The sequence below is a fragment of the Sturnus vulgaris genome, chromosome 1 (assembly GCF_052056855.1).
Source record: "Sturnus vulgaris isolate bStuVul1 chromosome 1, bStuVul1.hap1, whole genome shotgun sequence".
In the NCBI taxonomy this organism is placed as follows: Eukaryota; Metazoa; Chordata; class Aves; order Passeriformes; family Sturnidae; genus Sturnus; species Sturnus vulgaris.
This window is the reverse complement of record NC_142243.1, coordinates 63,045,599-63,058,782: the sequence shown is the minus strand read 5'-3', so window position 1 is coordinate 63,058,782 and position 13,184 is coordinate 63,045,599. Positions and strand designations below refer to the sequence as shown.

General features: G+C 39.1%; 1 protein-coding gene across 3 annotated transcripts in view; it reads left to right on the top strand.

The window, feature by feature from the left end:
* Positions 1-13,184, top strand: part of SLC9A3 (solute carrier family 9 member A3) — a 56,050-nt gene continuing 42,866 nt past the window's right edge. For all 3 annotated transcript variants that reach the window (XM_088168219.1, XM_088168212.1, XM_014877356.2), the window contains exon 1: positions 1-275. In XM_088168219.1, coding sequence (XP_088024345.1) covers positions 86-275 — 190 coding nt within the window. In that variant the 5' untranslated portion in view covers positions 1-85. The remainder of the gene's footprint in view (positions 276-13,184) is intronic.

Sequence of the window (13,184 nt, the reverse complement as noted above, 5' to 3'; positions counted from 1 at the left end):
GGACAAGGACCTCGCCCCCAAGGACCTCCGAAGAGGCGGGATCTCTCCGGGAAGGGGAAGCAGGATTGTGTTGTGTGGCTTGAAGATGAGGCAGGTATTTGGAGTGGCGCTCCTCCTGGGGCTGATGGCTCTCCCAGCGGCGCTGGGACAGAGAAGCTCGGAAAGCCATAAAAATAGCAGCCAAAGCTTTGCCATCGTCTCTTTCAAATGGGAGCACGTCAAGGAGCCGTATATCATTGCACTCTGGATACTTGTGGCCAGCTTGGCCAAAATCGGTGAGTCTGGAGTTACATATTAATACATGTCCTCTCTCCCTTTCCCTTCCCCCTTGCCCTTCTTCCACCCAACGCAGAGGAAGAAAGCTTATCCTAGGTCCGCTGACCCGTTTTCAGGGGGTTTACTGTACTCTGTCCTGATTTCATAATACTGCCCTACACGGCGCTTAGCGGTGTGATTTTCAGCAGCCTCGAGGGGTTACCTAGTTCATTTTCACCGCCCACGACTGTGGCTTCCGCATCTGACTCCTTGTAAACCCTTTCAATTCCTTGAGACCTTACGTTCCTCTTGCTCCCAGGAAAAAATTTTTTGCAAAAGTGAAACAGAAATCGGGGCTTATTGGTTACACAATATCTATTCCACTTTATGATATGGTTTTCTCCTGATTACAATTGTTAGCTATATCAGCTTGTAACATCAAAAATAAACACTGCAAACTGCACATATGAACTTAGCCTTCTCTGCTTTGAAGTGCACTGCTGATTTAGTGAAAGAGCACAGTTTATAGAGAGGTAACATGTGTTATCAGACCATCTGATGTAGCTGGAAAAATACAAGCTTTAGAGCTCCCAGAAATTTCTTCAAGAAATTGGAATAAGTAAAAAGCCAGGACTTAGCCTAACTTCATTGTAGTTTAAATGAATTTATATGAATGCTCCACCTCTTGTGTTCTGAACTTTGTGACTTTTCCAAAAGCAATCTTCTATCAATAATGCAATTTGCTGAACTAGAAAAGTCACTGTTTAATTGGAATGCATTTTACTTGATTGATGCTATTACTTTCAGACCTTTTGCCTTTGGGTCTAAAAACTGACCTCCAGTTTAACTGACACTATAAATGCCATTTTCATTTAAAATAAATATTTTCTATAATCAGTCTCATCTAAGATGGTCAGCTGAAAATCCTACTGAAGACTTTCCTGAACTTGTACTGTCAATACTAATTTGGTATACCAGAATCACATTCCATGGATTTTTCCTGCCACAGAGAATGAAAGATGTAAAAACGTATACTTAGGTATATTCAGTCTAGCACATAAGATAAGTATAGTAAGACCTGGATGGAAAATGTTGTCTCCAAACCCAAAAAAGCATTTTAAAAAGAAGTAGTATGTTACAAGTTGGGGTGATATTGTACATAATTTTCCAACAATATTTCCATCTTGGCTTTTATTTGATTAACCATAGATATATAACTAAATGCCTTTATTTGAACCTGTTTGACTACACTATGTCAATAGTTTGTCTTCAGACAGTTGTTGCATCACGGAGATTACATAAAAGACAATTATGTTTTGACTTTTATTGATGAATTATAGCAATTAGAAAGCTGGAGAAACCATATACAGGAAAGACCTGACAACACTGAGTACCTATAAAATTGTGCTGAATTAAGTAATAAACAGGCTGCTCGTTTGAGCCTTCTTTTTGGGATACTCTTCTAAGTAAGTGTAGTTATTAAGGCCTTGTGCTATTTAGGCTTTGCTGTTCTGAACACGTGGCCTAGTTGTACAGTGTAATATTAGTGGTGCACAACCATACCAGTTTGTGTCCAAAGCCATTGAACCCAAAACCAGGACAGCTAGATTGTACTACATTTAAATTGCGATGGCCTGGATTGAGATTAGTTGAGATTAATATGAGTCATTTTACCATGAAGTCCTTGATATAAACTCTTGATAAAGCACTTACTGTCAAGAGCTGAGTGGTGCTGATTCTGTTTTTAAATTCTTTGTACTTCTTTCACAGCTGCACTGAGCATGTCACTTCTTAGTAGATCATACCTATCATCAGCTACATCACTTTTCTTCTCCAAGCTCTTAAGCTTTGTTTTTTTCTCTCCTCACGTTTGTATTTTTGATCCTATACTACTCTGGATATGGTTTCTGAAGAAGCAATGGATAACTGCTGAATGAGAACCTATGAATGTCTCTGCTTTCCCCATCAGTCACAAATAACACACAGAAAAGCAAAAACATACATTCACTGTTCAAGAGCTTCTTAATGAAGAAATCATGAAGGTGTTCTTGTAAGTCTGTGAGAAAGGGAACTGAAAAAAATAGTTTTTCAGCCTTCTGTCTGCCTTGGTGTGTCAAGGGTTCTGGAAAGTAGGTCAGAAATCTATGATAAGATTTTGAATTGCAAAAATTTAATGCTGGATCAAAGAAGGTTTACACGAGCAAAAAGCAGATAGAAAAGAACCGAGAATGAAACTAGAACATGTGTCCTTGGGTTTCTTTACTACCTGAAGCAGGTCAATTGTAGTGGAGTGAAAGTGCTGTTTTTGCTGTGGGTTTTTCAGCAGGGGAGGAGCTGTTTCTTACACATGCAAACTCACTTCTCCATGGCTACAGGGATTGGGAGTTATTTTACTGATGGATGATAGACAACTGGGTCAGCAGAAAGTGTTCTAGGAATTGCAGCTGGCACCTGAGGATAAAGGTGTATGAGAATACTTGGCTTTCTCTTGAATTAGAATAGCCTTAGTGGTTTTGTGTTTGTTTTTTTTTTGTTTTTTTTTTTTTTTTAATTTGTTTTGTTTCATTTGTGTGGAAGTTCAGGTTTTTTTGTAAAACACAAATTTCAGTTCATGATGTTTTATGACTGGGGGAAGAATTTTTGTATTAGGAGATTCTTGCAGATTTTCTGGGATTTGATATTCATGTTGTGTAGAAGGTTCTCTGCAACATAAACTATTGTATGTTAAATCTCCTAAGTATCCCAAATACATGAGGAAGTGCCTAGTGTTTGGGACTTTTAGAGAAGGAAACTGCTCTTAGTTTTAGTTATCGGTTAACTCTAAATATTGCAACAAATGAAGCTATGAAAAAGAGTCTTCATACAATTGGCTTTCATTCATTATAGAAAACAAAAAAAATTATGCCTTCCATGAAATTTCTAAAGTATAGTGGTCTACTGTTTTACATATTCTAATTAATTTGATTTGACCCTCTTCATTTGAAATATTCCAACTCTCCATTCTTCCACTTCAAGTGGAAAATTCTTAAGGTTCACAGTGTTCTACTTTGGCTAATGATCTTTATTTCCTCTTTTGATAGGCTGTCTTATCACTACAGAGTAGTATCCTTGTGGGGTAGGGCCAATAAACTACTTACATTTGTAAATCTAAGCCAGAAAATCATCTTATCTACATGAAGAAGGTACATGAGGTACAGCTGAGAACCCTCCTAGTGGACTTCAGGTGACCATGTCCTGGTATCTCAGTGCTCCAGATTAAATAAGTAATACCACTGAAAAAGAATAACCTCCAAATGCATACATGTGTGCATTTATAGCTACAGACAGTACAGATATTTCCTGCTGTAGGTAAAGGATGTACCATTTTTAAACAACATGCTTACACAATATAGCTCTGGTGTAAGATGAAAGACACTTGTATGTTGACCAGACTCTCGTGTTCTTTCCAAGTTCACTTGGCCATGTGCTCTCCTTCTTTATGTGTCTGTCATGGATAACATCTTGAAAATAAACTCTGAATAAATAGATGCATAGAAGACACAAACAATATTTTGGCAGGAAAGTCTCTACAGAAAGAGGTAGAAACAAGTGGAAAATCAGAAAACTTTGGAAACAAGTAGAAGGAAAAGAATAATGACCCCAGCACCTAAAAATGGCTAAGAGAAGAAATTTTTAAACTCTGAACATTGCATACAATTTTTTTGAGGGTATTTCTCAGGCCGTGTCAATGCAAAAAAAAGAAAAACGTATGCTTTCTACTTGGGGGATATCTAGTACATACTTCTATACTTGTTCAAAATCCTAGGAAATGGAGACTATTTATATCTTCATTGGTGGTTACGTTGGGGAAATTGTGTAATTCCCTCTTGCAGTTTAAATCCTTTTCTGTATCATAATATTTTTTCAACAATTTTACAGAAGAATAGCTAATTGTCCCAAAGTAAAAAAAAAAAGCCCTACAAAGCAGCCTTTCTGTCTTTCTGGCCCTCTGGATTTGCTCAGTGTGTGCAGATAAGCAACTGGAAGAAATGGTGGGAGAGTGACTATGAACAGGAATGAGGAAGGGTACACAGCCTTTTCATTATCTTGAGTCAAACCTCTTGCCAACTGTTTTTGTTGGTATAGATTATGCTGACTCTAAGTATGTCACAAAGGCTTTTTTAAAAAATATTTCTTTGTAGTTGCACACAAATTCTAAAAGCTTCTATATAACAAATTAAAAAGCGGGAGTGAAATTTGAATCCAGGGCAGCAGGTAAATCTGTCCTCAGGAATGCCACAATGCTTTGGAGGAGGGGGAAGAAATGATTCAATAACAGTGAACAAACACTTAGGAGAAGGCTGGTGAAGATACTGTGTCAGATGGACTTGCTGAGTCCGTCAGCTCTTGAGACCCCAGGAGGACATGAGCTGCAGAGCACAATGCATCTCTAAGCTTGGTGGTGTGGGTCCCCACACACAGTCTGGTTTCTGCATGCCTGGGCTCCTTCACATTGTCTCAAACTACCCTGAGAAAGGAGCTCTTTGGAGTATTTTGTTAACACAAACAATTGCTGTGGAGAATTTTAAGCATGTTAGGGATGGGCTAGGGAAGGAACTGTGAAATGCAGGTCTAACCGCCCATCCAATTTAGACTCCTGGGGCAATATTTTCTTTGAAGAAATCAATAACCCTCCCTCCAAAGCAAACTGTCAAAACAAAAGCTCATTTGACTCCAAAGTTTCTCCTCTTGGCACTCTAGCTACTGAAAAGTGTCAGTTACATAGAGAAAGTGATTTAGGGTATTGTTTTAATAAAATAAAAAACGTGAGACTACCTCTTCTGTTGGCAATTCTTCAGTAAATGACATCGTTGGGAAGAAATGTTGAAAGATGCTTAGCAGAACTTTACTGGGAGTATTTAACTGAAAATAGAGTCAGAGATTCAAAGGTGAGGATATCACCAGATCCTGAAAAGTTTAAACCACCAGCCTCCTCATCACTGTAGATCTTGTTAAAAGCTGCTTTCATTAGCAAGTGATAATATGGAAAAAGTCTTTACATTGTGACTTAAGAAGTCTGGACTTGGCTATGTTCCCCCATATCCTGACAAAGATAAGAAGGGGAAAGTCCTTCTTTTACCTTTTTTTTTTTTTTTGTGAAGTCAGTAGAAGCTGAAACAGGTTAGCACACTTAGAACAGAGGTATATGCATTTCCTCCCCGGATACGCATAGAAACACTATAAAATTGTGCTGGCAACTATTATATATCTGCGGTGTCTTCGGTTTTGTAAGATACTGTATTTCCTTTTGCAAAGTGCTGTTTAGAATACCTACGAGCTAGGAATGTTAAGTACTGTAAAATCTCTAGCTTTTGAAGAATTATCTTTTGTATCTAACATTTTATAACTTTTAGGCGTCTGAAAAGACAATTCCCTAAACTGAATAATAGCTTTGCATTTCCAGTAGCAGGAACAACTGTGTGAGCCATCTTTTTATTAAATTTATCAAATGTGATTGCCTATTCCCACATTTTATTTCCATTTTACTCTGGTGCCTTACTCATCCTTTTCCTGTACTTCCTGTCTCCCTGTAACACGCATCTATCTTCTTCCCCCTCCCCCTCCAAGTCTTGCAAGTCTCAAGTCTTAATTATTTAGAGCAGGGAAGAAGATATCAGGATAGTATAATTTGACAAGATTCAGATTACATTCCCTGGCAAATAGCAAATGTACAATGGCAACTTGTGTGAATTACATAAGAAAACAATGGTATTTTGAGAATGGCCCTGAATTGAATACAGTTCAGGCATGCATACCTAAGGAAGGATCTCTGCCATCAATTACTTTCAGGCACCTGTGTGCAAAGTGCTCAGCGTTCTCTGCAGAACAATGGAATCCTTTTAATACTGTAGTCTTAGGATTGTTGAAACCATTGATTTACTGTCCTCAGAGCTCAAGCCACTTATTACCAAAAGCGACTACAAACCCCCGAAGTGACTGTAAATCTCTCACGTGGTAATGCAGCAGACCACAGCCCCACTAGAAATACGAGCAAGCAGCAGACCCTTCTAGAGGTTCTTCAAGTGAAAGGCTCCGAGGTCCCCCTTTGTTTTTGTGGACCTTTGTGTATTAGAGATACTTAGCAGGGAAGCTGGTACTGAAAATCCTGAATTATTACTTTGTTTGACATGTACAACCAGAAGCCTGTCAAAAATCAGTAGTTTTACCACAAATTTGCTCTAAGAAATGTTTGGAGTCCAACTAAAAAGAGTTCTTCCCCAACCCCCATTTACCAGAATTTTAATTACTCTTAATTAAAGGGGTAGTGATTACTTATTTCTTCTCTATCTTAATATGGCTCACTCTATTCCAAGATGAAATCTTGAGTCCAAAGTCATAGAAGAATATTTCTTATCTGACTATTCTTTTTTTCTTCCAGGAAAATGTCTCTGATTTTTCTCTTCTCTCTGCAGCACTGCAGTTAAACTAATTGCCTGAAGAACTAGAGTCTTTAATTGTTATTCAGTGTGTTGACAAGTGGCAACCATTTAAAACTAGAGGCCTTTAAAATAGTCTTGGTAAACCACAGAGCACGGTGTTGCAATATTTTGTTTCCTTTTGTAAAGCAATTTGCAGAGTATTTACCCCTGTGGAAGGAGTGACTTGATACCCAATCGGCTGCTATGTAAAACATTGTAAGGTCATAAATACTGAAACTACGGGCTGACAAGGAAGAGCGGACCAAGATGGAATGCAAGACATCAAGTGGAAACACTTTTAATTAAGGCACGAATATTTAATGTTCATTCATGGAAGAAGAAAACTGGAAGGTATTCTGAAAGGCCTGCACAATAACAGGGGTTTTAAATAGTTGGATCTGGAGAGTTTTCTCCTTCCACTAGCTGAAAATAGAAGCACTAATTCTGGATTCACTAAAATGTGCCTAGGAGAGAAATTCCGCTGTTATCTATTGAAAGAAAAAAATGCCTTGTTTTTTGTCAAAGCTAAATGTTAAAATAGCAGTAGTCACATACCAGGGAAGAAAATCTCAGTGTAGATTGTAGACTGATTTTCAAAAACATGTGGTTATGATTCTTTCTGCTTCAATTACAATTTTTTAAAAAGGGGGAAAAAAGTTTAAACTAGAAGCCTTATGGATTCAGCCAGTTTCCTAAGTTGAGCTTTGAGGAAAATATTAAATATTTAAGAAGAGAGTAAAAATCTTGAGACAGTGAAATTTCATAATGAAAATCTCCCAGGTACAAACAGATTGTAAAGTGATGGAAAGACTTGCTAGCTCCTTTATTAAAATTGCTACATTAGTTTGGTGATATAATATTCCAGGGACTAGGTGATACCAGTTAGTATAAGACGGCTTAATGTTATGTTAATGTTACTATTGATACACTAACAGTCGCACTGGAGCTGGAGTTGTTATGTGATCATACAGAAAACTAAATATAGGTATAGTATGGAGATGTTACAGTCCTACTCCAGTGAAATACCAAAACTGGTGAATATCTAGATGTAGATTTTCAGACCTTGGCAGCTTAGATATATGCTTAGGAAAATCAGTTAATAAATGCTACTTACTGGTTTAAGTGGTTAAAATACTCATTCCAGAATGACTGAAGCAGTCTTTTAGTGCTTGCTCTTCTGTCTACGCACAGTCTAGAGTTTAAAGTGTTCTAAGACCTGGTTTGAATTAAATATCCAGATTTCCCACTGAAATAGTTCTGGCCCTAAGCCATTTGATCCTATTTAGTTATGGGAACGAATTCGGGACAGTAGTGAATTGGGGAAAACCATTGGATACTGGGTCTCCTACAGAGTCCAAAGAATCATAAAATGTCTCACAGGCTTGTTGAGGTTGGAAGGTGCAGCATCTGGTTGGTCTTATGCTCCAGCTCACCCAGGGTGACCTACAGCTCATGGCCAACGATCATGTCCAGACAACTTGATTATTTTCAACCCCTCTGGGCAACCTGTGCCAGCGTTTGGCCACCCTCACATCTCTGCCAAGCTGCTCTCCAGCTGGGTGGTTACCCCTGCACATACTGGTGTGGGAGAGTTGTTCCCCATCAGGTGCAGGACTCTGAACTTCTCTTTGCCAAACTTGACAAGATTCCTGTCAGGTCATTTCTCCGGCCTGTCAAGGTCCCTCTGGATAGCAGCCCAACCCTCTGGCCTATCAGCCACTCGTCCCAAATTTGTGTCATCAGCCAGATTGCTGAGGGTACTCCCTGCCCCATCATTCAGATCATTAATGAAGATGTTAACAGGACTGGACTCAGTACCCCCGGGGTTTGCCTCTAGTTACCAGCCATCACCTATACTCTGCACCACTGATCACCACCCTCAAGGTCTGTCCATTCATCCAGCTTTCAATTCACCCCATTGTCTGCCCATCCAGCCCCTACAGCAACAGCCTGAGGCTGTCCTGGGAGGCAGCTGTCAAAGGCCTTTCTGACAGCTCGTTAGAAACTCCTCTGACACTGCTCTCTCCTCATCTTCCAGGTGCATCACTTCACTGTTATCGGGTTAGTTGAGCACTTTCATGTAGTGAACCATTCTGACTCCTCCTGAGAAATTGCTTGTCCTTCACACGTCTGTTTTCAGAATTAGTTGCTCTATCAGTTAGATCTGCAGGACTTTGGATTAGCAGTGGTCATACATGAATAGACCTTTTATTTACCTCTTACCTGGTCAAAGAAAGCAACATTTCTACGTGCAGTTGGTACACTTTGGTTAGCTGGTACAAAATTGCACACCACAGAGGAGAGAAGAATACAAGGTGGCCATATACTCGCCACAATGGTCATGCCATCATGAATTAAATAAAAGAATGACAAAGTGCCAGCATAGAGTTTATCTCTCCTGTTAGGTGCTCTCTGACCAGAGTGGCTTCAATTTTCTATTATGAATGGCTTTCACTCGTATGGCATTCACCCTTCTGCCTTCTCTTACCTGATGCAGCGTGAGTTTCACCTCTGATTTTAGCCAAAGCTTTCTCCTGGATGGACTGATATTCTAATGAATAGTATTACTTGATGGGAACCTGCTGTGAGATCTGTTAACTGGTAGTACCAAGCCCAAGCAGCAGCTAAATGAGTCAGCAGGAACATGTGTAAACTCGCAGGTGGTGTTTGTAGTGTACCCTATTTCCTACAAAGCTCTCTCCTGTGCACAAGCTGTATGCCAGAAAAGCACACCTCTGTGGGTTTCCTCTCTACTGTGCAGCTATTACTTCTGCATCTTCCACTTGCAATACTGGCACTTTGCAACCTCGTCTCAGTTTGTCCATTTTTAATAGGCTTTTCTCAAGAAGACTGCCTTTGTCCTCCTAAAAAAAAGAACTCTAAAAGTTATGGTCTTCTATTCCTTCCCAAAATGATACCCATTTGGCTAACTTAATATCACTTCACAAAGGACTGTGAAAACTGACTCTGGAGAGGAGGACATTTCAACTATTGAACGGTATTTTGTCAAGAAATATTATTGAATTGTAGATAAAGATATTTTCAACACAGTTACTTGCTCAGATGAGCTTCTGTGGATGATCATTAGTGGAGGACAGTGTATTTTTTTCTAAGTAGAACTACTGCTTAAATGCTGTATTTATTCTCATGTTTCTCTTGCTTGTTTCACTTGCTACCATAGAAGACACAGAAAAGCGATCAGAAATAACTTTATAGGCAAAAACTAATTGAAGTTGCATGCACAATCTTTCTGGTGTAAAGAGCTGCGAAAGATAGTCTATATCTAGAAAAATGAACACTTTTGAACTGAGCAGTGCCCTGATCAATAATGAAAAAAGTACAATAACAAGTATGAGAAGAAAGGCGGAATGGAAGCTACAGATGAGAGTGCTGGTACATAAACATAAAAACATTGGAATTAAATTTTTAAAGAACAAGAAAAGGAGCAGAATCTCAAATCTCATTCAAAGCCTAACAAACACATAAATGTATTAATTAATTTCTGAATTTCTGTTGCTTTGTTATCACAAAGATAAGAATTTGACTGTCATTAAAGGTTTTCTGTTAGAATATATTGTATTCATTGAGAGGATTTTGCCATAAACTGCCGCCTGACAGATTCTATCAAGATGTCTGTTAATCATAATATCTTATCAGGAGTTAGCAATGTAAGATTTTTGAGACTTTGCTCTATAGAGCTTCGAGAGGATTGCTTTCGTTCTTGGGCAATCTGTCCTCAGGAGGACTCATCCAGAAGCTCTCCATGTTATCCTGTGGAGTACAGTGTATCTGCTGTACAGGCAGCATTTCTTATTCAAGATAAATAGGCAGTATCAATTTTTTCAGCTCAGGGTCATGCTAAGTATTCCTTCAAATGAGGGAACCACCCTTCTACCTGCTCCCAGAGATTCTATAAATCTTCTGGGCTATTTGAAGTTGGATCTGCCAATTGCTGCATGGAGCAAAATCTGATGATTCAAGGCAAGAATAAAAGATAGGTCAGTAGCTCACTCAGGCCAGATATCTAAGTGGTTGTGTAGCATGTGTAACAGAGACTGAAACTTGTACCAGTGAAAACTTGCATTGCTTATGCAGTAGAAGTGTCTGGAAAAGGAAGGCTGGTTTTGTAATTTTCTCCTTGGCAAAAATTAGGGAAAAAGTCCACAGTCCTCCAAAATTTTTGTTAGAAATAAAGAAAATAGCAAGTTCAGAAACGTCATGTTACTTTTTTCCCCAGTATGATAGATACAGTACTGAATTCAGTGAAAAAACTCAGTTAATTCAGTCAATTTTTAGACATTCTCTGATCTCACAGCGAGGTTATTACAATTTACATGAGTTTAAAAAAAAGGACTGTCACATTTACCATGGACTTAAGGGGAGCAGCAATTCCATAGTACATAATACCTTAATCTTATTTGAACCTTGTGTTCTCTAGCCTTTCAGTAAACAGAAGAACGTCTTGTTTTCATGTCTTGAATACTTGTACTGAAGAAAATGATAATTAAGGGAAAAGCTAAGTTTTTTTGAACCAAAATTATTACTTTCGAGCACTCAATAAAGCATCTTAATTTTTCAGCCTTTCTTAAGGTATACAAAACAGTTGACCTTGCTAAAAAACATAATTTTTAAGGCATGTTCACTTGAATAATGCTGTTTGGTGTTTGAAAGTATGAGGATGTAAAAACAGCAGGAGGAAGTATGAAGTTCCCTTCTGTTTATTGTGATTTATGAGTAAAGATTAAAAGCAGTCCTGGACAAACTTGTCACTGCAAGTGGAAATTCAGCTTGTGTGTGGGTACTGAAGTACTTGTGTCAGCAAAGACCTATGCAAATGTAAAGGAGGATGGTCTTACATTTTCCTGTTGCAGCCTGGTGTAGCATGTGCTGTCTTGCATTTTGGAGGACCCCAATGGGTTGAAAGTCAGTAGAATCTTGTTGCTATGCCCTCATGTGATAAATGCTTTCTGATTATAGGGAGGCGAAGTACTACTGCCAATGGTAGGGTTTCTGCCATAGTGCCTAAAACACAGAGTCCTGGATCCAGCCAGGATAGGGTTAATTTTTGCAGTGGCTAGGAGAGCACGGCTATACCTCTCAGGTAATTTTCTGGGGAGGGTGGGAGGGCTCCTGCTCAGTATTGGGTTGTGAGGCAGAGGGGGGTCAGGGTATTGCTGGAGGTTTTCTGTAGAGGTGGCCAGCAACATGTGAATCAGCCACCTTTTTTCTTGTACTGCTCTGGCATTGGGATTGCTCCTTGTTTTATGTTATTGTTGCTTCCTGGGCTGCATCAAAAGCAGCATGGCCAGCAGGTTACAGTAGGGTGATTCTCTCTCTGCTCTGCCCTGGTGAGAGCCTGCCTGGAGTAGTGTGTCCAGCTCTGGGGTTCTCAGCACAGGAAGGAAAGGGACCTGTTGGAGCAGGTCCAGAGGAGGCCACCCAGACGACAGAAGGTTGGAGCACATCTCCTATTAAGACAAGCTGAGAGCATTCAGGTTGTTCAGTTGGAAAGGAGAAGGTTCTGGGGAGATCTCATTGATGTCTTTCAGTTCTTAAAGGGTGCCTATAACAAAGACTGGGACAGACTTTTTAGCAGAGCCTGCTGGGATAGGAGTAGAACTAATAGTTGTAAATGGAAAGATTCAGGCTACATAGAATGAAGAAATTTTTTATGATGAGGGTGGTGAAACACTGGAGCAGGTTACACAGAGAGGTGACAGATGCCCAGTCTCTGGAAATATTCAAAGCCAGGTTGGATGGGTCTTGGAGCGACCTGGTGTAGTTGAAGCTGTCCCTGCTCATTGCAGGGGATTGGATTAGATGACCTTCATAGGCCTCTTCAAACCCTAACTACTTTAAGATTCAATTGAAGTTTAATTCTTATATACGTGCTAGTAAAAGTAAAAAAGAGGCACTACTGTGGATAGTTTAGTAATATTTCGTTCATACTGAGTTTTTACTGCTCCCAAAGTTTAATTTCTGCACAGATATTTTTAGGAATATATGCAAAATCTCTCCCATGCTGGAAGGGATCTGACTATATAAAGTACATTCTTGTACAAAGAAAAGAATCCTATGTTGATATGACTTTTTACTATATATCATACAATAGAATCATGCTTAGTCTATGTATGTGGCATTCTGGAATTTTTTTGCTTAGAGAGGGATTTGTGTCTGGTTTCTACCTTTATTGTTCTTGAAATAAACAGCCGTCTTAAGTACCCAAAATGTTTGAGTTGTGAGCTGGGCTTCAAATACAGCTTTAGCCAGTTGTTTTGTTCCCTTCCTTTTTATTTCTCCACTGTGGAAAATAATATTAAATTAATCTCCTTGTGAACTTCTTTTTGCACACTATCCATTCCCATTATGCCTGTGTGTGTACTACAAAACAGAAATGCATAACTGAAAAAATCAGCTGTCTTACCACCTTCCTTCTGCATTTCAAAACATCAAAGTTATTTTCCACGTACT